The 25,587-nt window shown below is 32.3% G+C and overlaps 6 protein-coding genes across 6 annotated transcripts; 4 read left to right on the top strand and 2 right to left on the bottom strand.

Annotated features, from left to right (window-relative positions):
- Window positions 1-1,411: 1,411 nt before the first annotated feature.
- LOC108826725 (uncharacterized) lies at window positions 1,412-2,615 on the top strand. Its single transcript, XM_018600099.2, has 2 exons — window positions 1,412-1,554; window positions 1,725-2,615. The coding sequence occupies exons 1-2, from the start codon at window positions 1,498-1,500 to the stop codon at window positions 2,400-2,402; spliced, it is 735 nt and encodes a 244-aa protein (XP_018455601.2). The 5' UTR covers window positions 1,412-1,497; the 3' UTR covers window positions 2,403-2,615.
- Window positions 2,616-5,176: 2,561 nt separating this feature from the next.
- LOC130500708 (21 kDa protein-like) lies at window positions 5,177-5,945 on the top strand. The gene has a single exon (XM_056995665.1). The coding sequence runs from the start codon at window positions 5,244-5,246 to the stop codon at window positions 5,850-5,852; it is 609 nt and encodes a 202-aa protein (XP_056851645.1). The 5' UTR covers window positions 5,177-5,243; the 3' UTR covers window positions 5,853-5,945.
- A 7,606-nt stretch (window positions 5,946-13,551) lies between these two features.
- Window positions 13,552-15,683, top strand: LOC108826254 (NAC domain-containing protein 101-like). Its single transcript, XM_018599643.2, has 3 exons — window positions 13,552-13,692; window positions 14,339-14,513; window positions 14,685-15,683. Exons 2-3 carry the CDS (start codon window positions 14,354-14,356, stop codon window positions 15,476-15,478), a joined length of 954 nt encoding a protein of 317 aa, XP_018455145.2. The 5' UTR covers window positions 13,552-13,692; window positions 14,339-14,353; the 3' UTR covers window positions 15,479-15,683.
- A 374-nt stretch (window positions 15,684-16,057) lies between these two features.
- Window positions 16,058-17,015, top strand: LOC108825736 (40S ribosomal protein S20-2). Its single transcript, XM_018599086.2, has 4 exons — window positions 16,058-16,130; window positions 16,230-16,376; window positions 16,543-16,656; window positions 16,747-17,015. Exons 2-4 carry the CDS (start codon window positions 16,265-16,267, stop codon window positions 16,887-16,889), a joined length of 369 nt encoding a protein of 122 aa, XP_018454588.1. The 5' UTR covers window positions 16,058-16,130; window positions 16,230-16,264; the 3' UTR covers window positions 16,890-17,015.
- A 174-nt stretch (window positions 17,016-17,189) lies between these two features.
- On the bottom strand, window positions 17,190-18,709 carry LOC108825832 (protein EMBRYO DEFECTIVE 514). Its single transcript, XM_018599184.2, has 2 exons — window positions 18,370-18,709; window positions 17,190-17,631 (listed from the first exon to the last, which is right to left on the bottom strand). Exons 1-2 carry the CDS (start codon window positions 18,586-18,588, stop codon window positions 17,356-17,358), a joined length of 495 nt encoding a protein of 164 aa, XP_018454686.2. The 5' UTR covers window positions 18,589-18,709; the 3' UTR covers window positions 17,190-17,355.
- Window positions 18,710-22,313: 3,604 nt separating this feature from the next.
- Window positions 22,314-23,966, bottom strand: LOC130500711 (transcription factor MYB96-like). The gene is made up of 3 exons (XM_056995669.1): window positions 23,767-23,966; window positions 23,394-23,523; window positions 22,314-23,297 (listed from the first exon to the last, which is right to left on the bottom strand). Exons 1-3 carry the CDS (start codon window positions 23,897-23,899, stop codon window positions 22,547-22,549), a joined length of 1,014 nt encoding a protein of 337 aa, XP_056851649.1. The 5' UTR covers window positions 23,900-23,966; the 3' UTR covers window positions 22,314-22,546.
- Between the last annotated feature and the right edge of the window lie 1,621 nt (window positions 23,967-25,587).

Raw genomic sequence — 25,587 nt, forward strand, 5'->3', positions numbered from 1 at the left:
AACTATTCTAACATTTTTCATGAATCATATCAATCAGCATGGGCACTATGGCTCCTTGTGTCTTTCCATTCAACGCACCCTTCACGACCTTTTTTGTAGCAATCACCAGTTTAATATATCTATTTCGAAGTACATGAAATTCTTTTTATCGAATAAATTTTCCGCTAAAATTTGTTTATGAATGGTTGCTGACTTGCTGTGACAAGACGAACTGTAACCATTTAGTTTATATGATACTAGTAGATACATGTTCCAGAATTATGGCTTAACATTAAATTCTCAGTCTTGGTTATCACAATGATTAATGCATTATTAGATTAAGTGTTTGTGAAGCTTCATGGAAACCCGTACGAGAGATCAGGACGGTCACTAGATTGTATAATCAATAACTTAATTATACTACATCAATTAATCTAAACCGTACGTCCTCATTAGTTTTGTGAAATCAAGAATCTAATCTTGTAAGAAAAACTGTAGGCTTGTTGTCAGAACAAACATGGACCCATGTTCTTCATGTCCCTAAAATGTGGTTCAATCTTAATTCACTTCTTCGTTACACTATATTTTACAACTTTTATTTTATATATTTTATCTCATTGAGATCTCCATTGCCTCTGCTGCACTAGACACTACAGCTCATTGATCCTTATAACTCAAATTCTGTTTTTCTTTCTATTTTTTTTGTTAAATTAATTGTATTTTGGTACAAATACGCGTTGAAATTATCAAAATATATAAATTTAAACGATATTATATGAATATTAATGTTTTTGTTCCTAAAGATGCATGTAAGCATGCTGGAACATCCAGATGAATGACTAGCATTTAAGCCGTTATTGCTATTAGAGCGTTCTTGTGTTGCCTTTGTTTAAGTAACAATATTTTTTCCATGTAAACATATGAATTTACTTAGAACTATCATCACCCTAAAATAATGCATTTTTGGAACATATATAAAAACAAAGTTTTCGAAATCATTAGTAATTTAGTAGTATTATATGTGGTTTCCTCCTTTCACGTATATTTTGCAGATAAACTATTTCTAGTTGCGATTACGAAATGGGATGCACATTGCTAAAGTGGGTATTTAATTATTAAACGCCACTAAACAACCTTTGAACGTAGTCTAATTCCATTTAATGATCACAAGTAAAAGGAACATCAACAATGACAGTAGCTAATTAGTTTCTCGACAATGAGACAATCTGCCTTTTAATATATCATGTATAAGATATACCATATTGTATACGCATGTTGAATACTATTACAACTTGACCAAATTTGTTAACTCTTCTCCGTCCATGTATATTTATATCAAAAGAAAATACTGGACCAGCCTGTTTGAATCTTATCCCATTCACCAATCTCCCCATATATAAATAAAGACCTCTCACCCCTAAAGGCAAAACCATCATCAACAACTTAGAAAACTTTCTAAGCAATAGATTGAGAGAAATCCAACTTTTATTTTTAGGACTCTCAAATCAACTAAGAAAAATGGCTTTTTGGTCTGCTGAGAATGCTACTAAAGCCTATCTTAGTACATTGAAAACGGTAAGAAATTACTTCTTTTTATATAATCAAATTAATTATAAAATCTGTTCAAGCCAAATTTAATTGGAATTTGTTTAGACTATGATACTAATCGATGTGTAAAAAATTAATATTAACCTAGTTCTCTCTTAATTAATGTCAAAATTTTGACATATATGTGTATTTTGCAGGATCAAAGAACAAAAGAACCAAACGTGGCTGAATTTATATCGGCTCTAGCCGCCGGAAACAACGCCAGAAAGATCACCGTGGCTTTTACCGGAGCAGCAAACGCTGACATACTCCTTGCCTTGATCGCTGCCGCTAATCAAACGCGTGGTCAAGTGGTATGTGTTTTACGTGGCATTGAAGAACTGATCATATCCAAAAAAATGTTGGAACCATCAGAGATTCATCAGATACATTTCGTAGTGGGAGAATCTAGCGACGAGACTTTAATTAATGATCATTTCGGAGAAGCTGACTTCGTCCTCGTCGATTGTAACCTCGAGAACCACCAAGATATCGTTACAAAGATCGTTAATCATCATGAAGAAAACGCAAGAACCAGAGGTGGAAGCGGTGTGGCGGTTGTGGTGGGTTATAACGCGTTTTCGAGAGGGTCTTGGATATTTAGCGATGGGAGGAAAACACAGTTTTTACCTATAGGTGGAGGGTTGCTTGTGACGAGGGTCAACGATAATGGTAATTATAATCAGAAAATGATGATGAGCAAGAACAATCACCATCATCATCACCATGACCGTGTAAGAAAGAGTCATTGGGTGGTGAAAGTTGATAAGTGCACAGGAGAGGAGCATGTGTTTAGGGTTAGGGTTCCACGAGGAGAAGCCATTATTGAAGCTTAATCTAAACCTTATAATATTATTGGGTAATGGGTACTTTAGAGCAAAAGTCACCTCTGTGATGGTTCAGACGAGTGAGAGTAGTAAGAAGAATAGTTATCTTTATAAGTGATTAGAAGGATTTTTGATTGGTGTTGGAGTGTTTTGTTTGTATGAAGTTTTTTATTTAAAAACTTATTTTTCTTGTAAGTGTGAATATGAAGATATGTTTTTCGTTTAAATTTCTTTTTGATTTTGGAATTTGCTTTTGTCTTTTCTTAAGCATGTGTACACACATAGAGATTCTCCGCCTTTTGGATGCTTAGCAAGTAAACAATTCAAAAGTGCACATACACACGAGAAGATGGCATCTGATACTAAAACAAGGAAATTATACATTAGTTAATTAGGGTGCATTCTACATCTATACAACCAAACGTATGTTTATCTTCCTTTTACAATATTTTCAAAATAGATGTAGATATATAAGGCCTACTATATACATGTATGCTTATGTTCTCAAGATATATGCTCAAAGCTTAAAATCATTACTCATTAGATTGAGGATTTACATTACTATAAATCTACATTTTATAAGTCATGGATTTTAGTTAAGCTTGTACAAACTAGGTGCATTCAAGACTTTCTTCTACGGATTAGACATAGCGTTAAGAATGTTATTTAATAAAGCAAAACAGTTTCGAGTCTGGGAGTCTGGGGATCACTATTAGACCCTAGTCACTATATATATTGACAAACAATGATCCGTTCGTTGATACATGCATTGTCACAAACAGCAAGACAACAATCAATCATGAACGACCAATTACCCATAACCTTCCTCTATCCACATGACCACCCCATTTCGTCCTTATCCTTCTCCACTCTAAAAGAACTGACATTTACACTCATTTATAGTTTCATACTACTCTCGTTGATAAGTAATTCACTGTCACTATTTAGTTTTATTTTTCTTGTAAAGATACCATTATATATTTTTATTGCAGATTTTTAAACGGAATACAAGTTATATTTCCTGCCAGATTGTTGATTGGAAATAGAGTTGTGTTAATGAAATGTATTATTTAATGAATTTCCTCAATACTGTATGAAAAAATAAAACAGTATATCTATAATAAAACAGATGTAGTATGTATAAAAGTTTCATCGAAACAAAATGAATTAACAAAACATAAAAAAATTAATTAATAGAAACCTCTTATTCTATTAGTTTTGACCAAAGAACTAATTAATGTTTTTAGTCTAAGCGTTTGAGATTTAGTGGTTTAGTTCTAGATAACACAACTTTGTAGATTAATGATAAACTTACAAAAAATTTATGGCGTTGTCGAAGCAGAAATATTTATCATAATTCCAAAATACAAATGTCAACAAAAATAATACAAAAAATTCATATAGTAGAATTGCATGTTAAATAGTTATTTTGTAAATTGTAATTATTCTCATAATTTATGATAAATGTTTAAAGATATTATATGACAAGAAAATACCAAAACCAACTTCAGTATATATATATATATATATATATATATATAAAAGTAATTGGGGTACATGTGGACAAAAAAGTGAATAGGGCGACATTGGCACAGAACATAGCATTAGGAAGATTAAGAGACGCACGTTAAAATGAGCTCTTTTCCTGTTATAATAGACAATAGGCTTATTTTAAAGAAGCCCATTATTTCGAAGCCCAATTAATTTTCTTGATCATTAATCAGGATGTTTCACTGAGAAAACAATCACTCAGAAAACCCTTTCCAACTTTTGATGCACTTTCTTATCGGTAAACCGTAAACATGGTGGTTGGTCTAAGATAGTTACAATACGATTATTCATTCATTACATTCAATTAACCTATCTAAGCAAAATCTCAAACACAAATATTTAATTTTTTTTATTTTTGGTTAATCTTGACTAATTCTTTTGTAAAGACACATATATGACTTGACACTACAATACAACTTGATATTTCAGATCACGTGGTTCTGTTTCTATGAAATTTAGGATAAACATTGATACTTGGGATCAGACACAATGATGTGGCCAAAATGGAAATCTTGAAGATGACAATAGCCACATGCACTATTTAATTACGACTACAAGGACAATTAGAATCTTAAATGTTTGGGGCATTACGTCCACAGTTTGGTTTCCAAGATCGACATCTTTTTTTCTTTCTAAGATCGACATCTTTTAATCCTTTAATCGCTTTTATCAAAGAAATATATTTGTGTTTCATATTGCAATTACAGGTTGTAACAAACATTTCATATAAATATCTTATTAAATTCAAATACATCACCTTATATCTCACCTGGCTTGTATCCTTCCTTGAGTGAATGAAATCTTGTGTTAAAAAAATATTCGAATACATCATTGCACTTAAATAATGTATCCTTATCATTTAAAACGAGAAGTCAGAACCATTGCATAGTATCAAGTGTCGTCTCCATTTGAATCTGAAAGAGACCACGAATACCATGGCGGAATGACCTACTAGATCATTCCAAATGTGATTAATGCTTTGTTCCAAATATGATTAATGTTTTGATTAAACAATTTAATATGTTTGTCTCAAAACTACAAACTCCACAATCAGTGTCTTAGCCGCATGTTGCTTTCACAGGTCAGATTTTTTTTTTCTCTTTCATTTTCCTTTATAAAACAAAATATCTTCATTCATGCAGCCAAATTCCCACTTGCATATTAAACAATTGTGTTTAAATAATATAATCTTTTTGCAAATATCATATAATTTCTCTATATAAAACCTCAGTTACATAGAAGACTGCAACACATATATCATAACATTATCATAAAGCTCATAACATATATTTTAAAGAGATGGCTGAATCTTTTAGAGCTACTCATCACTTCCTCACGTCTCTTCTCATAACGGTAGCCATAACCATAACCACACTCAAGTCGGTCCATACAACAGCAACAAACACAGAGTTCGTAAAATCATCATGCACAGTCACAACATATCCAAGACTCTGTGTCACTTCACTCTCAACTCATGCCAGTCTCATCCAAACCAGCCCCAAGCTTATGGCTCACGCGGCTCTCAACATCACATTAGCCTCGGCAAAAGCTACATCAGTAATGATGGTGCGTCTCTCGAGTAGTAGACGGCTCAAGCCAAGAGAAGTCTCGGCCATGAGAGACTGCGTCGAGGAGTTAGGTGACACGTTGGATGAGCTTAGGAAATCAATTGGTGAGATGGGTCAGCTAAGTGGCTCGAGCTATGAGGTATACATGAGTGATATTCAGACATGGGTTAGTGCGGCTCTGACCGATGAGAACACGTGCACCGACGGATTTGAAGGAGATGACATGAATGGGAAGGTTAAGGTTTTTGTTAGAGAAAGGATTTTGGTTATTGCTCATTTAACGAGTAATGCTTTAGCTTTGATTAATCACTTTGCTTCTCTTCATGGTAAGAGAGACTGAGATATTTCTAGTTTCGTTTTTATTGAAAATTTCTGTTTGATATTGTGTGTATAATATATATATATATATGTGTGTGTTCGTGTTTAAGATTCATGAACCAATATGTACCAAATAAACTGTTTCCTGATAAAAAAATTGAAAAATGATTTAAAAATATATTCCAACAAAACATTTAATACTTTTGTGTCCCAACAATTAAAGATGCATCATTTTCATACGTTAAAAACTGTCCAGTGACTGTAGAAGAAAAAAATACTACTTCGCAATTAATAACTACTAATTCAGTTCATTCAATTATCTTCCACTAATATTTTTGAAATTTACATTATATTGATCTTAATTAACATATAATATATACATGTATGTACATAGAAAACTATATAAAATTCACGAGATGTTCTGCTTTGGATACATCGAGATCGATTCAAGTAGATGCAGAAACAGAATTCACGAAAGCTCTGATAAAATTCAGAGGAACAGTATGCTTGCCACCGACAGGGATTGTGGGAGATGTTCTGCCTTGGATATTCTGGTCGATCTGGATCTCCCGCAACAAGCTCGTCTTCGAAAACAGAAGATCTACACCTGAAGAAACAACAATCAAAGGAATTGCGTCAGCCCTTGAATGGAATCAAGCACAAGGCAAGGGGAATAAAAGCAAGAGCTCATCAGAAATGATACGGATCGACATCCCAGAGCTATGAACACCGCTCCGATGGACAGCATCATCACATGCAAAACGGACGCGGCTTGGAACAAGAACCACAAACTGGCGGGACTAGCTTGGAACTTCTCGGGGCCATCAATAGACTCCACAATAGTAGAATCGATCACGCAGGAGTACGTCGTCTCCCCTTTCATCACAGAAGCTCTAGCAATCATGGCAGCACTTGGTTCGGCAAGGGACCGAGGCTTCACCACACTCAACGTCTTCTCAGACAGTCTAACGCTCATCAGAGCAATCAACGGCAAGATCCAGAGGAAAGAGTTGATTGGAATCATCACCGATATCCGATCAATCTCGACTGGATTTACCTCCCTTTCGTTTTCGTTTTTTTCAAGATCGCAAAACTCTGTTTTCTGATTCTCTAGCAAAAGCGGCCCTTCGTGTTGTGACGACACCCTCAATGGGCTAAGACTTTTATTTGTTTTTTGGGCTCTGACCCTTAATGAAACCTTTTAGTGACAAAAAAAAAATTCAATTGATACATTTATGCTTTATTAAAAATAGTATAAAATAAAAGTAAACTCACGTGAAGAAAAGCTGTTTTCCTCCCACTTTTTGTTGAATAATGGCAAACCAACTGCTTGCAGTTGTTAGATTTTACAAATGGAATCTATCTTACACAATTCACACTCACTAGTCACTACAGTACTAGTATCTTTTAAGGTATACTAGTTTTTGATTGTCCGCCCGTGCGGATGTTTGTTCTTCGTAATTATTATATTTTAACTTTTGAAAATTTGATAAATTTAATTGTTTATACTTATTGTGTTGTAGATTAATAAGTTTTTCAAGTTTCACTTTATTGTGTCTATTCAATGTGATTAGCCTTCATTTATAAACAATGAGATTGTGTTTATCTTTTATTGTTAATTTATTTAGTAAAGGTTCAATTATACTTGTGAGTATTATTAAATTGTAATATAAATATTTTGTTTTAAAGTTAAGTATAAATTTCAAATATTTTTTCATATTTTTGAAAACAAATACATTATTTATTCTTTGGAATATTTTTGGAATATTCTTTGTTGATAAAAATTAGAAATAATAATAACATGTCAACGAAATTTAAGACAAAAAAAGTATTTGATTTGTTGTGTGGCAGTGACATGGGTATATAATTTTGTGCAACTCTTAGGGTTAATTTCTTTTTGTACTTCAGCCTTAATAGTTTAGATATTTTTTATTTTAAAATGATAAATATAATTTACTATTATTCTACATCACATTTACAAGCACTTTACAATATATCACTATATTGTATCACTATATTGTATTACACTAAAAAGACAAAAAAAAGTTGCTGATTCTGGTTAAGCATTTTCAACAAACCAGGTTTAGTACAATTCAACAAAGATCTTCCACTGACCACAACATCAAACTGTTGGAGTTAGCTTTCACCCACTTCCAGACCTGATCCGAGATCTTGATTCGAGAGCAATAACGCCCAATACAGTCCCCAACAAGATCCAAGGAAAGAACATAGGCCGACTAAGATTAAAACCCACTCCAGGTTCAAGAAGTCAAATACGCCGAACATAACAGAGTCAACCAAAACATAAACGAAATCATCACTAAAAGCACTTAACCCACGCCGAAGATCACATCACCATTACGATCCGCCAAGAAAACCTATAAAAGAAGAAAGAATAACCAAAAAGAAAGAGGGATTCTTTCAATTGCTAAACTGTACTCTAATTAGCATTCAAAATCGACTGATGTCTTGCATCCTCTGTGTTCATCTTTGATATCATCGATAAAACATCTATTTTCCATATCATAGCCTACTTTTTCTATTTTGAGCTTACTTATCAGTCAAGTTACTATTTTCATAAATCCTATTTATGAGTGAATTTTAGAATTCATTTCAAACAAAGCATGAGTCTCTCTCAACTTCTTCTCTTCACACAAATATATAAATCAACCAAGTGTGAGTAATCGAAAGAGGCCAAAAAAGAGCAGCCATGTCTTTAACCACTTTAACGGCTTCCATTGCCAATCTAGAATCTAAAGTAACATAGAGACTTGTATAGATTAACCAGCAGATGCATGTTTTTTTTATCTCACAGAAAGTATATATCTTGTTGGATAAGTTTCAATAGCTTACAGTTCAAATCATTTTTAACAAATCGGTTAAAGATAGAAGGAAATTATCTACTTGTATTAGAAATAGGAAAAAGAAAGTTTTCTAGTTACATTAGAAATACTATTAGTAAAATAAGTCTTAACATTCATATAAATATCAAAATCGAGTTGAGTTGTGACTTTGATAATAAAAATACAAAAGACTTTGAATGTAGTTTTAAGAGAATTTATAAAGATTAATAAAGAGAGTTATCTTTATACAATTGCTATGTGTGTTTTAAAAACTATATATCTAACATCCCAACAGCTTCATCCAAGTGACCATGTGCGCACAATCCCTTAAACAATCTTTTGCAACACCAAAGCTATAAATTACTGCCTCTCGCTTTGACTTGTTCCAAGAAAGATATGCCTCAAGAATCAAGATACTTATCTTGATAACAAAGCTCATCAACTACTAAGCTACAAGCGTTGTTACTAGGTATTAGAGCATCCAAGACTCAAGCCCATTAGTGTTTCAAATGCCAAAATAAAGCTCAAAATGTTTAGGGTTTCCAGGCAAATAGATTTGTATAAGTATAGCTCTTATGAGAACTAGAATGTAACTTTGAGAGTTGTCTCAAAAAAACTCTCCCCCTCTTATCTTAATATAAATCAATCTATGTTTTAATCTCTTGAAGACAATCTAAAGCTTTCATCTTTCATTTAGTTTCTTGCATTCAATAAAACTCTTCATGAGCTATCTATTTTTACATCTTTAGAATTCTATTTTATGAAACTCATTTGAGTACAAATCTATTTGTTTTGGATTTCTATCACTAGGAACAATAACCAGAAGCTAGAACTCTCTCTAAATGTGCTCTAGCCTCATGAAATCTCCTTAACTTAACCAAACAAAGAACCACTGAGTTCAAAACAGACGAGTCAGGAACAATGTCGTTTCTTTGTTTTAGCTTTGCTATAGTCTATCTAAGTGTGCTCTAGAGTCCTATTTAAATGTGCTTGATATACTTGGTCGGTTTAATCCGTACTTGGTCGAATCGGTACACTTGGTTGAATCACTTTTAGAAATCTAAACCGGTTTTCTTGTTGCAAATCGAACGGTTATTAAGCTGTTAATAAAGTTTCAACTTGATTTCAATCCGTGACACTTTAGTTGAAATGACAGTAACACCTCTATTTGAATCAAAAATATTTATTAATTTACAAAATATTAATTTATAAAATTTTACCATGTATTTTCATTTTTCAATAATATCTCCCAACTACAATTTTTTTCCCTTTACAAAAGGAGTAACTGCAAATTTATTTTGGTTTTCTTCTTAGAAAATTTGTATGAGTAATTGAGTATTATATAAACTGTCTAATTTGAAAAGATATTCAATACAATTGATTCCATATTAAAATTAAGTACAATATTTCCAGTCCTTGTCTGTTCTAATTTCATAGTCATATGATTAGTAGCTATAGTTGTCATTATTATTAAGCGTATATATATTCTCAAACAAGAGTCAATAAGAAAATTATAAGAAAAATGAGAGATATCTCCATAATAATTTAGGATTATAGGCAGGAATGATGACAAGTTGTGAAGGAAACTTATTCACGAAGTGCAAATATATGAAACAATAAAAGTAAAAGAGGTATGAATATTATTGGTAATTGCTTACACTTGAGCTTGTTTGTAAGGGATAATTTTACTATTTACGACTCTTGTGCACGGGTATTTTTATAGCATCTTTTTCTTTTCTTTTTTAACACAAATTTTTATAGCATCTATTTTCTTTCTTGTAATGAAAGACAGACGCTTTGATTGGTTTAAAGCTTAGAAACAAAAGAAGAACATAGCAACGTTACGAAAATGCTGCAATAATGCTCTTCATTTATGTTATTCGTTGCATGTCAATGATATGATTATTGAATAAAAGTCAATAATATCATGCCAACATTGCATTGCAAGAAAAGGTTTAATCAATACACTAGAATAAAGGGCCAATCATGCGTACTTAACACACTCTTGAAGATCTAATTTTTCTATTATAGATAAATATTTATGATTTGCTTTACTAAGACAAAATCAAACTCTAGTGTGCCCTATGATTTGTATGTTCTTTTTCTATGATTTGTATATTTGCTGACGTCATACACTTATAATTAAGCTTATATGACCATCAATACATTTTGATGATGGAATGAATTCCGCAACTCAAAAATCAACTAATTATAGAAATTCACACCTCATCATCTGATCTCTTCTTCTTTTGATTTTCTTTCGAATATGTAAATTATGAATGTTCGCCACTAATTATACTCGTTCGATTGTTCAAACGCGCGAATTCATATACTAAATCCTCTTTTTGCAAAATCATAGCCATTAACCTATATATAAATATTATCGCTCTGGTCTCTATCAAAACATGCTCTATTTTGTTGTATTTTATTTTATTTCTACACTTACCAGTTACCACTAGAGAGAAAAGAACATGATACGATGAACCAAAAGAAATGGTTGTATTACACTCTTGAAACAATACAAAATTTTCTCAGAAAAAAAAACAATACACATTAATACATTATACATGTGCCATGTCATGTATATGAGGTATCGTCTAATAGAATGATATTAGGTTACACTAAGGCCCACTTATTAGACTGGAAAGAAAGTTAGTTCGTTGGCCATGGCTGACTTGACAGTGTCTAGGACCACGTCGAACTCGCGGATCCAATCATATACTTGCACGTAGGACCAGCCCAGCGGCTTCAGCTACAAGATGAATTGGTGTGACTTTACCGGTTAGGATCAAACCAGCTTAACCGATTGCTCCTCAAGCTGCTTCGTGGAAAGAAATCGAGTGATATGATGGTTTTGTTTATAGAATTCTCACTTTCTCAGTTTCCTGAATGTAAAAGTTATTAATGTGATTAGTACAGTCGGTTTGTAGTTTTCATCATCCAATGAGATAATTTAAATGTTCATTTTGGATACAAATATAAAATCAACCGTACTTATTGATTGTGTGGAGCGGTTCTCTAGAGCAAAATGTAATGCTCGTAAAAATTACTGGAAAGTGAACGTTTGAGATGTTTTTAGTGTTGTAAAATTTATGTTTCATAGAGTAATAGAGGCAATCTTTCAAACTCATTGGTTAAGCTCTATTATTTTATTTCATTATTTTATATTGTACATGGATGTGTACTATGCATATATATATACCGTACAATGTAAAACACCACCCCAGTAAATGAGTTAGTCATTCATATAGAGTATGTACGTATTACTCACGAAGATAAATTGTTTCTGTAGTCTGGAATATCCTGGCTTAATGGTAAGAACGGACTCATCCTGCATCTAGATTTCGAGCTTGAACCTTGATGGAGAAAACTATTGCACGATTGTCTTTAGAAACTCCACACAGGAATTGACCATTATTTTCGGCCCATTTGCAAGCGTGATGAGCTAGCCTATCCATGGATCATGCATTCCTAAAAGAATAGTTTAAGTCTATTTGATCATAAGAATAATTCCTGAGTTATTAAAAAATAGTTTTTATGTATATATGTAAAACATACTAAAATGAAAAATCATAGTGTTTGTAAGTGGAGAGTTGAAAAGATAGAAAGCAGACTGCTTAAGATTTCACCTTTTTTATTTAATTTTACATTAATAGCAATTTCGCAGACATAGGAGAAAAAGAAAAATGCCATCAAAAAGAAAACGAGAGAAAGTCTAGCATTAGGTCATAAATATTTCACCATAAAATATAATGATCGATATGATCCTCTAATTTCTCTTATCATTGCTTTATTCGAGATTAAATACCAACCTTTGAACGTATAAATGTATAACGTCTTTAACAACCTAAAAATAAGTTTATGTTAATTAAGCACATTTTATATAGTTGTGTTGGAAGAAATTTAGAACCTCTCCTCATCGAATGAAGATTCAATTGCGTGGTATTGTTGATTCATCTGAATTTGATGTATGACTACAAAAGTAAATTTTGTTATGTTGATTGAAATCACGAATTAAAAGACCAACGTGGTCTGAGGAATGAGTATACAAACTGGGGCCAGCACCGAAGGCGATAAGGAGCTTTTTCATCACGATGATGTTCCCTGGTTTATTACGTAACCATTCATGTCAAGCCACGTTATTTTATTACTGAATTTCTTTATTTTCTTACGTTTTTTTGTCAACAGTTATTCTCTTGAATCACAGTTCCCCTTATAATATCACATATTCCTCTTTATATCTATCAAGACTAGCTGGTGTTCCCCAAAAAAATAAAAAAAAATCTATCAAGACTAGCTAGGAGGACATTGTACTAAAACATTATATTATCTTAAAATTTGCAAAATTAAAGAACATGCGATTTTAAGAAAGTAGGATTGTTTAGTTCAATCCAAGAGTGTAGTGATATACTGATATGATAACTGAGAAAACATTAACACCAGAGAAGATTTAAAGTCTAGAAAGTAAATAAAAAGGAAAATGTTTAGTTTTAACTTTTTTTTAATCGATAGGACGTTTGGACCGATTATAATATAACTATTTGAATTAGTTTTGAAAAATTGTCGCATTTCAATAGTTGGTAGAGATGGATATAAAAATATCACATTACTTCACTATCACACACAGATAAAAAGTGAAAACTTATGCAACACTTCTTCAGGTAGAGAAAGAGGAAGACAGTGATAGCTTAGTTATAATTAAAGACCCCCCAAAATCCAAATAGATTCTTATGTTTACAAAGTATGAAAAAAATACAAATTAATATGAGGACATTTCCTTTTGCATCATTAGAGTTTTTGTCCCTCTTTACATTTATATGCCTATAAATATGTGTACATATAACTTATAAGCCTAGAGAATCCGCCATTATCGGAATACTCTTAAGTCTTTCATTATCTCAAAAATAAACTAAGACAAGACGCTTTTGTCTCTTTGTCCAAAATCTACGAGGAATCAAAAGAAGAAGAATAAATCGAATATTCTTATAAGTCTTGCGTATATATAAGAAGAAGATTCAAGTGAGTTTATTTCAGTATAGAGAACCATGTCTGATTTATAATTGTTGTGATGTGATCGAATCTTATATAGTATCGAAAATGTTTGACGTTCGTACACGAGAACTTAGGTTATAAGTACAGCTCTTTTTTTTTGCTAACTCACAACTATTTTCTTCTTTTTTCAGAAAAATACAACTATTTTCTTTAGACAACAACATTGGTTTTCTCCTCCTTTTAATGGAAAAGTTTGTATCCTTATTTCACGTACGACATTTTAAATGTTGTTCATTGTTATTCTTCCTCCTTTTAGTAACATTTTCATCAAATGTAGAGTCAGATAGGAAAGAAATAATAGATGGGAGGTAATTATTGTTTCATTCACGCAGATTATGGAAAGTTAATTACTAGTTTGTAACCATGCATACTATGATTCTAGTTTTTCTTTTCTTAACATTTTATGTGTGGAAATTCAATCGAGATGAGTTATGAGTATTCAAACGTAACATTTTTCATAATGAAATGATACTTTACCCATCATTACGTGTTTGGAAAAGAAAAGATACATCTCTATTTAAACTTACTTAAATACTTACTTTAGTTACATGCAAATCTTTCTATTTACCGATGATAAATCAAGTAGTATATTTTACAAATTGCCACATTCCAGAAAGAAAAAGATCAAATGGAAAATCTCTCACGCATTCCTCCCGGATATCGATTCCATCCGACCGATGAAGAACTCGTAGACTATTATCTTAAGAATAAAGTTGCATTCCCTGGATTGCAAGTTGATGTTATCAAAGATGTTGATCTCTACAAAATCGAGCCATGGGACATCCAAGGTATGTGTGTCCTTGCATGGTAATATATTAGTTGTTAAGGTTCAGATGTTTTTCTAATTAATTCATATAATTAATTGATAATATATGCATTGCATCATGTTCTTTATATGTTAGATTATTAACTCACATTTTATATACATATGTCGATAATGTTTTCTTTTTAATATGCAGAGCTATGTGGAAGAGGGGCAGGAGAAGAAAGGGAATGGTACTTCTTTAGCTACAAGGACAAGAAGTATCCAACAGGAACACGAACCAATAGAGCAACAGTCTCGGGATTTTGGAAAGCAACAGGTCGAGACAAGGCCATATACTCGAAGCAAGAGCTTGTAGGAATGAGGAAGACTCTTGTGTTTTACAAAGGCCGGGCTCCAAATGGTCAAAAGTCAGATTGGATAATGCATGAATATCGTCTCGAGACAGATGAAAATGGACCACCTCATGAGGAAGGATGGGTGGTTTGTCGAGCTTTCAAGAAGAAACTAACGCCTATAAATTACAACAATCCAAGAACAGTGATGGGATCATCATCAGGGCAAGACTCTAATTGGTTTCCACAGCAGATGGATGTTGCTAATGGTAATTACTACCATCTTCCTGATATAGAGAGTCCAATAATGCTTCAAGGCTCATCATCATCATCATTACACCATAATGAGAATGACCCTTATGGTGTTGCACTGGGCACTATCAACGCAGCACCAAGCACATTAATGCAACGAGATGATGAAGGTGATCATGGTCGTATTATTACTAATGATGCTTCTCATATGGTCATGATGAACACAAATATTGATCATCATCATCATCAATCAGGACTACTACTCAATGATGATGATGATTATAATGATCAACTGATGGATTGGCAAAGTCTTGACAAACTTGTTGCTTCTCAGCTAATCTTGAGCCAAGAAGAGGAAGCAGTTAACCAAGACCCATCTAATAATTTTTCGAATGAAACATAAAATCATCTCTTTGAAGAGAAACCATCTTCCTCTTGGGCTCAAAATACACACAAGTAAGATCCATCCTCAAACATGTGAGATATATATAATTAATTAATTGTGGGTCATCATGCTATCGATTGTAATTTTATACCAAATTATTTATTTATTATGTACACTTTATAGTACTTTTGTGTCAACGTGTGTAACTTTCTAGTGTTATGGAATATATAACCACAATGCCTATACTTATTTATACATTATGGTCATGTATTTACGTTAAACAGATGCACTGTAAAAACAATGACACAACCAGAATCATCAAACATATGAAATCTGATAAAACAGAGACAAACAAGTTTGGGAACACAAAGGGATTACAACATGAACTGCTAAAACACAACCCAGTAAGAAAAACACAGTAGACAAGACTTGAGAGATGTGTCTGATAAACAACCATACCCGTAATTCTCTCTCTTTTGCCAGACACAAAGGGCTCAGTTAAATGGGCTAACGCAATTGCCTCAGGCCCATATAAAACACTTGAATGACTGGGCCTCATAGACCCATAATACATATTTAGGGTTTTAATTCAATATAGTCTTTTATATTTAAAGGTTAAAATTTTATTTTCGTTGCTTCCTTCATCGCCGTCGTCGTTGTCGTCTCACAGGTTTCTCCACTTTTCAATCTCTACGTTTATATTAATGTCTGAAAAATTGTGTGTTTTCTGTGTCTGATTGAACTGTTTCGTATGTTTGTGAATTGACAGAAGAATAAGAAGAAACAAAGAGAGAGGTTGAAAACATGGCTTATGCAGCGATGAAGCCCACCAAGGCTGGTTTGGAAGAGCCACTCGAGCAGATTCACAAGATCAGGATCACTCTCTCCTCCAAGAACGTCAAGAACCTCGAGAAAGGTAGTGTGCTTAGCCTTGATGATCATCTTAATCAGCTCATTTTAGCAATCAACGTATTTTTAAGATGAATCATTTAACAGGTTTAGGGTTTAGTTTAATCGGAATAAAACCCTAAGGGATTGCAGTAGTGATTTTGGATGTCTTATTGTTGTTAGTGTTGTTGTAGTGTGTGCTGATTTGGTACGAGGAGCAAAGGACAAGAGACTCAGAACAAAAGGACCAGTGAGGATGCCCACCAAGGTTCTTAAGATCACTACCCGTAAAGCTCCTTGTGGTGAAGGTAAAGGCTTTGAGAAAACACTATTTGTATATGGTTAGACATATTTAATAACATTTGCTGAGATTCGTTACAACTTCTGTTTTGTAACAGGAACTAACACGTGGGACAGGTTCGAGTTGAGGGTTCACAAGCGAGTGATTGATCTCTTCAGCTCTCCTGATGTGGTGAAACAAATCACTTCCATCACCATTGAACCTGGTGTTGAGGTCGAAGTCACCATCGCCGACTCTTAGATTTTTTTTTTTTTACTTTCTCTGCAAGAAAAGTCTCTTACACTTCATTTGGAGTAGACCAATGTTTTGTTGTCGTGAAACTTAGTTCCTGTGCTTTCTTAGTTGAGGAGATTTTGTTTTATCCCAGTCTTTATTATCTTTATTAAATCATTCACACACATATTATGGAAGCTAAAGATCCATATAAACATTAAGATCAGCTACTGAGCAAGTATATGGCAAAACATTGTGTCTAACATGTGCATTTTAAACATAATTGTCTTAACATACTAAACCTCTGAGGTTGTTATGAACATAATAGAGACAAGCTGCTACTGCTTCTTTCAAGCAGTATTAATATAAACTGATAATTCCTCTCGACAAAACAATAATAGCATTCCTCAAAACTTAATAAGTTTTTAGCAACAGACATGAAAAATTCCAAAATTTCACTCGGCAAGGCCAAGCAAGAATCAGAAAGCAAAATTCATCTTCTGAATCTCCCGCCTCTTCTTCCACCACCACCATGTCCATTGCCGTTATGACCAGGAGTCTTCATGCTTTCAGGCAACGGGAGGATGTGATCTACACACTTCCTGTAGCTGAAATCGTCGGCAGAGTCATCTTCCCTAACAAGAAAGAAGCACCTGCTTTTCCACATCGGGTGGGTTCTTACTTGGAAGGCTTTGATCCCTCCCCCAATCTTCGCGTCAGGCTCAGAATGTCCCTTCTTGATCAGATCTAGTAACACCGTATGCTCGTACTGAAACAAAAATGAGCTAGCAAGTCAGGAACATAACTCAGTCCAACAAGTTTAAACACATTGCATAATCCAATATCCACAATCAATAATAAGAGACATAAAACATGTTTTTAAATAAACACCCCCATCACAAATCAAATCATATAACCGATAAACATAGTTTCAAAGCCGTAACTACAGTAACAGCTGCAAAAGGAACCCACTTCCCAAGCTGTCTCATTTGGACTTCAAAGCACAACTTTGCAATTAAAAAATTGGAACTTTAATTTTTTTTTTTTTTTTTTTTTTTAAAAAGCGAAAAGACAAGTAGTAAAGAAACTATAGAAGCCCCAAAGAACCAAACACAAGGCAGTTCACAAGCTCTCTCAGCTTGACTACAAAGCACAACTTTTGATCATATTCACATGATAGAATCCTCTAATTAAGCAAATCACATAACGCTATATACTCAATTCAAACAAATCTTATTGAAAGATTGAAACTTTACAATTAAAAAAGCGAAAAGAACAAGAAGTAAGAAACTGTAGAAACCCCCCACAGAACCAAACACAAGCCGAGTTCACAAGCTGTCTCAGCTTGGCTACAAAGCACAACCTTAGATCATATTTTCACATGATAAATCCTCTAATTAAGCAAAATTAGATAACCCGATACACTCAACCAAACCAATCTTATTGAAAAATTGAATCTTTACAATTAAAAAAAAAAAAAAAAAAAGACAAGAAGACATGACAATACCTTATTGACATCGAGATCAGTTGGCCAAAAGTGCATAAACTTGGTGAAGTAATCGAACATAGCCACGGAAGTAACAAACTCCTTCGGACCCAGTTTAACCGGATCCGACCCGTTAGACTTCTCTTCCTCTCCCACCTTCTGCTTCTTCGACTCGCCTCCGTCCTCTGTTTCCTCCTCCGTCTTCTCTCTGTCGCGTTTCTCCGCAGCTTCGACTTCCATCTCTACTTTCGAGTCTGTGTTTACTTCGGAATCAACGATCTTGTTAAGCTAGTAAAGCTTTCGCCTTTCACTCTTGATTGCTAGGGTTTAAGCTTTTGGGTTTGAGTGTCCTAATGAAAATCTTTTGTTATGTCATCATCGATTTTCTATTGAACCGAACCGGTTTGGTTCTGTGTGTTTATAATTTTTTTTTTTTGTTTAACTAGTAAACTAGATAAAGCGGCATGGCCCATAGCCCATTTTGTCTTGAATATCGAACCAAGTAGGGCCTTTAAGAGGCCTAAATATAATGGTACGGCTTCTGAAAAGTCTTTTCTTTTAACTCACCTTGCTGATCCCATTAGAGAAAGAGGAGTCAAACCACTCTTATGCCCAGCATTGAGCATGAGCCTTAGGGCATCTACAACCTCACTCTATTTTCTCCTCCAAAATGAAATAAAAGTGATTATAGAGTAAATAATGCTCCAATCCCACTATATTTTATATTCTATAATGAAATTTACTCTATAAATTGAGTAATTTATTTTTTTTGCTCATTACTCCGTTATGGAGTAAGAGATGAAGTAGGGTTGGAGTATTTTACTCCATAATCATTTTTATTCCATTTTAGAGTAAAAACTAGAGTTTTACATTGGAGATACTCTTAAATGTCTATATTAGATTCGACTGATTCTTTTTTCTTTTCTTTTGATATTATGCTCATAAGTATAATTCTGTATTTACTAATTTTTGGGTTGGTTTAGTTTCGGTTCTTTTGGATTTAGTTCAGATGGAACTAATGTATAATCAATGTCTAAAATCTTTTATCTTAAAAAAAAAAGAATAAACTAATGAAATTGAATAAAATACTCAATATATTATTCAAAAATAAAATAAAATAAGTTAAACAGCCTAAAATAATTAAATAGTATGCCAAAAAAAAACTACAAGAATCTCTAAAATACTCTAAATATCTAAATGACTTTATATTTATAACATATGTACGAAATTAATAGATTTAACTGATTTCACATATTTCCTGACCATAGTTTGGATTTCAGTTCAAATTGTGCTTACACCCAAAATTTTCTTACTCTAAAAACTCAGGGTAATTTTTTATAACAGTTCGAACTACATTTTAAATTTTGGTGTTCGGTTTCAGTTTAGATTTCGGATTTGATTTAAAACGTCCAAGCGTGGCCAGCATAAAGGATTTTGAAATCGGATCAAAGGAAAATTCTTATTCCCTAAAAAGAAATCATCATCATACTACTAAACACTGCGAGAAAGCTCGCCTCAATTTACACACATGCTAAAACATTAGTCCGGTTTTTATCCGAAACCTTTTGATTAGATACCACAGAAAGGGACTTTAAACAACTAGTCCGGTTATAATCAACGAAGTTAATGTACGAGATAAGGAAGACAAAGAAAACGGTTAAGCTTAAAGTGGAGAGAGTGTGAAATTATTTATAATCGAAAATGAGACACTTCGGTGGCTAAAAGGCTAAAGATACTCATGACTCAGTCTCATCACAAGTCATAAGTCTCATAACCAGCTTGCTCACTGTGTTTCACAGGCACAAGTCAAACCCTTCACATGTTAGCATTTAATACTCTTTTTCTTTTACCTAATTCTTGTTTCTTATTCGTATATTTTCATAGTCCCTTCCACCACTAGTTTTTTGCCTCCTATATTTTATTGTACGCATGTTGTATATAGTTTAGGTACGAAGTTCCTCTCGGCTCTTGATTTTCTAAAATTTATTAACAACATGCTCTAGTGGGTTTTAAATCGGGCAGTAACCCGGTGATGTCGGCATATAAAGCCACAATTTATGAAACTAATGTTTTGGTTGCTTGATTATATTTTGATCACATTCATATGAACATAATTTGTCGGATGCTGGATTATATATTGCTTAATTTGATATAAAAATATGCAATGCTTCTCAAAATTAATCATAACTTTTATGAAAAGAGCAAAATAATCGTTTATGAAATATTATTACAATCTTTCTAATATTTCTTAATCGTTTCTGTAGTATCTTTATTTTAAAGGAATATTGTTCTTTTATTTTAAAACAAAGTCTACGATCTATTATTAGAATTTGATCTACACTCCACATAGATGTTTGATTTAACTTGTATCTAATGTAAACTCATTAACCACTGGTTTTATAAAATATCTATGTATATTTTTATGTTTTGTAAATTACATTTAAAGTAAAACATATTATTTTATAATATAGATGTTAAATAAATATTATTTTTATTTGTACATAATATTATATAAATTATATAACATGATGCAATTTGATGTAATTATATTATTCAAATATTAATTTTTTTTTGTTTATTTATTTAAAAATGAAAAAACATACTAAAAGTTTAATTTCTTGCATTAGTTTTCTATAAATTATTATTAATTTTACGATATTTTGTTTTCTTAAAAATTGTATTCTCGAAATATTTATATTTTACTAAACTAAATAAGATAATACAATATATAAATATTTTTATATAATAATAATATATATTTTCAGTTTGTGTTTTTATTTTAACCACAAAAAACAACAACCATAATTTTGTTATAGCCGCTACTAATATAATACCGGTTTAATTAAAATGATTAATGGTCAAGATATGAATATTGATCTGATTAGATAAGCTTTGGAATTATAATTAATTATTTTAATTGATCTTAAATGTTGTAACAGAATCTGTAATAAAAATATATAAAAAGAAGTATTTAATTTATTCTAAATAAAGTAGCTAAATCTATAAATAAACGGAATTACCAAAAGTTAATTCAGATTTAATAATATAAATTACTTTTAAATGTTTTGACATAATCTGTAAAAATTATAAAAATAAAGTTTATTCTAAATGTAATAGCTAAATCTATAAATAAAATGAAATCTAAATCTATAAATAAAAAGAATTACTAAAAAAGTAATTCAATTTTAATAATATATATTTCTAGTACTCATTTATTTTTAGATGAACTGAATAATGTTCATGTCAACCGAAATCTACATTATCACATCATCACAATTATCCGGGTTTGCCTATGGTGAAATGATCCCAATAATTCCTTTGAGATCAGTTGAGTCTTCGGATTTGGATACTTTTGAACAGGGCCGTTCTTGAGATGTTGGAGGTCCGAAACATTTTATTAAAAGTTTTAATTAAAAAAAAATTATAAATTTGGGGAATTTTTGAATATAAATTTTCAAAAAAAATTGGAGGCACTAATCCAATAATTCATTTTGCTATTCTGAGGACCACCGCTGCTTTGAATTATCAAAAAGACATCATCACAATTACAACATAATTAAAATAATTAAATGTAGTAATAATGTTTGAATAACTCGAGTAGGTAGACTCTTTATATTACCATTTAATGACATTTTGTCTCAGGTTTATGATTGATTTGAAAGGACAAAATGATTAATATGTTGTATCTTCCTTGGTTTCACATTATTATAAAATAAATATATAATAAGATTTGCGTAAAGAATGCTGTTCGTCATATTTTCAAAGTAAAAAAGTTAGTTTAAAGTTTTAACTCAAAGTTTCCATTAGTGAAGTAGAAATTAGAAAACGAAATCTATGTATAGAAAGTTGAATTTTGTGTGTGTTAAGTATATACGGTATATCAATGATTCACTATACATACATTATATAAAGATTTGATTAACCAGAAACTTTGAAAGATATTTGTATAAACCATATGAGCCATATAGTACAAAACACATTACATTAATAAAGACGGGTACACGTACACCCTTTGTGTTACGTTCTGAAAGATACAATAAAAAGAAAAATAGATTATATCACCAAAAGGGGAAAAGAGTGTTGTAGAGCTAAAAGCTCCTAAAGACTCTAAAACCCTAATGCAATAATAAACATACATACTATATAGGTTATAACTAATTAACCCTCATATTCTAGAAATATTCCACTTGATTTAGTTCTAGCACATCGCTTCTTGTCCTTCTAACGACATGCCAACCATGTTCTCATCAAATAACCATTTCTCAAACAACGATAAAGATCCTTGCGATATCAAACCAGAGTCTTGCTCCATTGTTATCTCCGGTTTGCTCACTTGGTCATGGAAGAAGCTTTCCTCCTGAGTCAAATTCTGAGTTTCTTCCATGGAATTGAAGCTAAAAAAAGATTGTTCAAACCCTTCTCCGCCTTCTTCGGTAGCTGCTGAAACAAGTGGACCGGTCTCTGAAACCGGTGATGATGAGGATGTAAGAGTTAATGTTTTTGGTGGGTCTTTCATGAAATCTTGAAGCAACCGAGCAATATTCTCAGCACTTGACGCATATACCCCTGATAGGAATTGAGTAGTGGTGTTGCTTGTAGTGGTGATTGTGGTTGTGGTAGCGGAAGAAGAACCAGGGATGTTTTGTGGTATGATTGACAATGATGATGAAGATGGAGAAAGTTTTGATGATGGTTTTTTGTCTAAAGATAAAGCCTCGCATAGAGCTTGCTTTGCCATGTTTATATCTGTCTGAAGTCTTTTCTCCCATTGACCTTTGTTTGAGCTTTGATGTTGCTTTTGTGAAACAGTGTTCGATGAAGAGAAGGCATCATTATCTCCTTGACCAGATTCATTGATCTTCTTGAGCTTCTTCTTCAAGTGAGTGTTCCAATAATTCTTTATATCATTGTCTGTCCTTTCTGGAAGGTATGATGCGATGGCTGCCCATCTATACACAAACAATAGCATATTTAGATCTATTATAGACTCGGGAAAAAGTAGTGTTTGGACAGATATAGTCTATAGATCATGTGCATGTATGTACCTGTTGCCTAAAAGGGCTTGGAGATGAACAATCATCTTTTCTTCATGCTCAGTGAAGTTTCCACGCTTAATACCGGGTCGAAGATAATTAGTCCATCTTAATCTGCAGCTCTTGCTACATCTTCTCAGACCTAAAACACCAAATTAACAAATATTTTAACTCAAGAAAATGGATAAAATGATGATTAGAGATGTGTGGACAAACGAGTCGATGAAATAACTTAGGCTATTTATGACACTCATATTTAATTTATCATACCAACCAAGGCAGAGACTATATAAATTCAAACCTCCAAATAAGTTTTAAACAAAAAAAGGTAAAGTTCAGTTAAACAAACTAACTCGTTTTTGATCAAGAAACTACAAAGACAAACCTGTGTTAGTAGGGACAGATCTCCAGTTTCCAGGACCATGTTCTTGGATGTAAGAAACTAAGATGATGTCTTCCTCTGGTGTCCATGGCCCTTTCTTCACTGCAGTCTTTTCACAACAAGGTGGTCTTCCCATTTTTTGCCCTCTTTTCAATATGAAAATATATAAGCTTAGGGCAAGAAGTTCAACCTTTGAGGGTTTTGATAAAGCTTATAGGACAAAAACTTAAACTTTGTGGGTTTTTTTAAAGCTTTCAGAAAGTTTTGAGGATTGAGACAAAGAAAGTCCAAATGGGTTTGGTTTTGTCTGAAAAATTAGAGAGATGTTGGTTATATATATAGAAAAGCGAGTAAGAGAGAGAGAGAGAGAGAGAGAGAGAGAGAGAGAGAGAGAGAGAGAGAGAGAGAGAGAGAGAGAGAGAGTTAATTAGTAAGTAGTAACTAATAAATTAATGGAATGAAAAAGCAACAATAATGAAGGGACTGGCTTTGGCTTTGCTTTCGAAGAGTCAACATGGACAGCAAAATGCATTTACTCTCTGTCTAAAAGTCAGCCTCCTATATCTCTCTCCTTCTATGGACTTGCACGCTTCAAACACAAATATTTGTTTTTGTTGTGACGTTTTGTTTTACTTATGAAAAAACTAAATATATGTATATTTGGTGTATGAAACAAAACTCAAACAACTACATAAAATTTTTCCTCCACTTATGATTCCATTTTTTTTAGAACGGCAGATCGGGTCGCCCCAAGAAAATATACTTATTGCTATATAGATTAATCCGAAATCATACCACACTACTTGGTTCAAGTTTGGAACATCTTCCGGTTAATGACAAACTTTTTTGTTACGATCCACTATATTAATAATTTAGACCAAATTCATACCCAAGCTAACAACTAATGATAATTTAGTTTCTGGATAAAAGATTTTCATTTTCTATCATCTACAACTTTCTATATACTTTAGATTTCACCTCACATGAACTATAACACAAATACAAACACTACTAGACATCATTTTAAGTAAATTAAAATAGTTATGGATAAAGTAATAAAGTGTTAATAATGTTTTTCTTAAGATTAATATCATAATTTAGAATTAAATCTCATAAACAAACTCGAGCATTTCTTTAAAAAAAACAAACTCGAGCATTGACATTACATACACAAAAGAAACGGTTCCATTTATCTTATTAAAACAGAAACATTACAACTTTTTTTAGATGGATTTTAAAGTTGGACTTTATATAATTAATGCTATATTAATCTATTTATTATTAGACATGCCTTTTTATAAATAAACTAATATCAATCATTACTATAGTTTTTTATTTCTTACATTATTATTATATCCACTACGCATGTTTTCTTATATTGCATATATTTTACTATAAGCTAGATACATCCACTAGCATATTATACTATAAGATAGATTATTAATAATACATCTACTAACATATAATACTATACGACAGATTACTAATAATACAATATATTATATGTATTCATTAACTTGCATCTATCAATATTAGCAATACTATGAAGACGACTAACTATATACTTTGAATCTATAAACCATGATATACTAATTTGTAACAAAAATGATATTACTGTTACAAATTAGTTTTTATAAAAATTATTTATAGCAGCAATTTATTATATAAGATAAATTTAATCAAGACCCAAATTTTTTTTTTTCATGTTCAGAAAAAAAGAAACCTACGAATATATACCATTAAGTTAGCCAAAAATCTTCCGAATAAATAGTAAATCTCACCAACCCAAAACAATGAATTAAAAATATAACAAAAGATGTTATG

The sequence above is a fragment of the Raphanus sativus genome, unplaced genomic scaffold (assembly GCF_000801105.2).
Source record: "Raphanus sativus cultivar WK10039 unplaced genomic scaffold, ASM80110v3 Scaffold0017, whole genome shotgun sequence".
NCBI classification, from domain to species: Eukaryota; Viridiplantae; Streptophyta; class Magnoliopsida; order Brassicales; family Brassicaceae; genus Raphanus; species Raphanus sativus.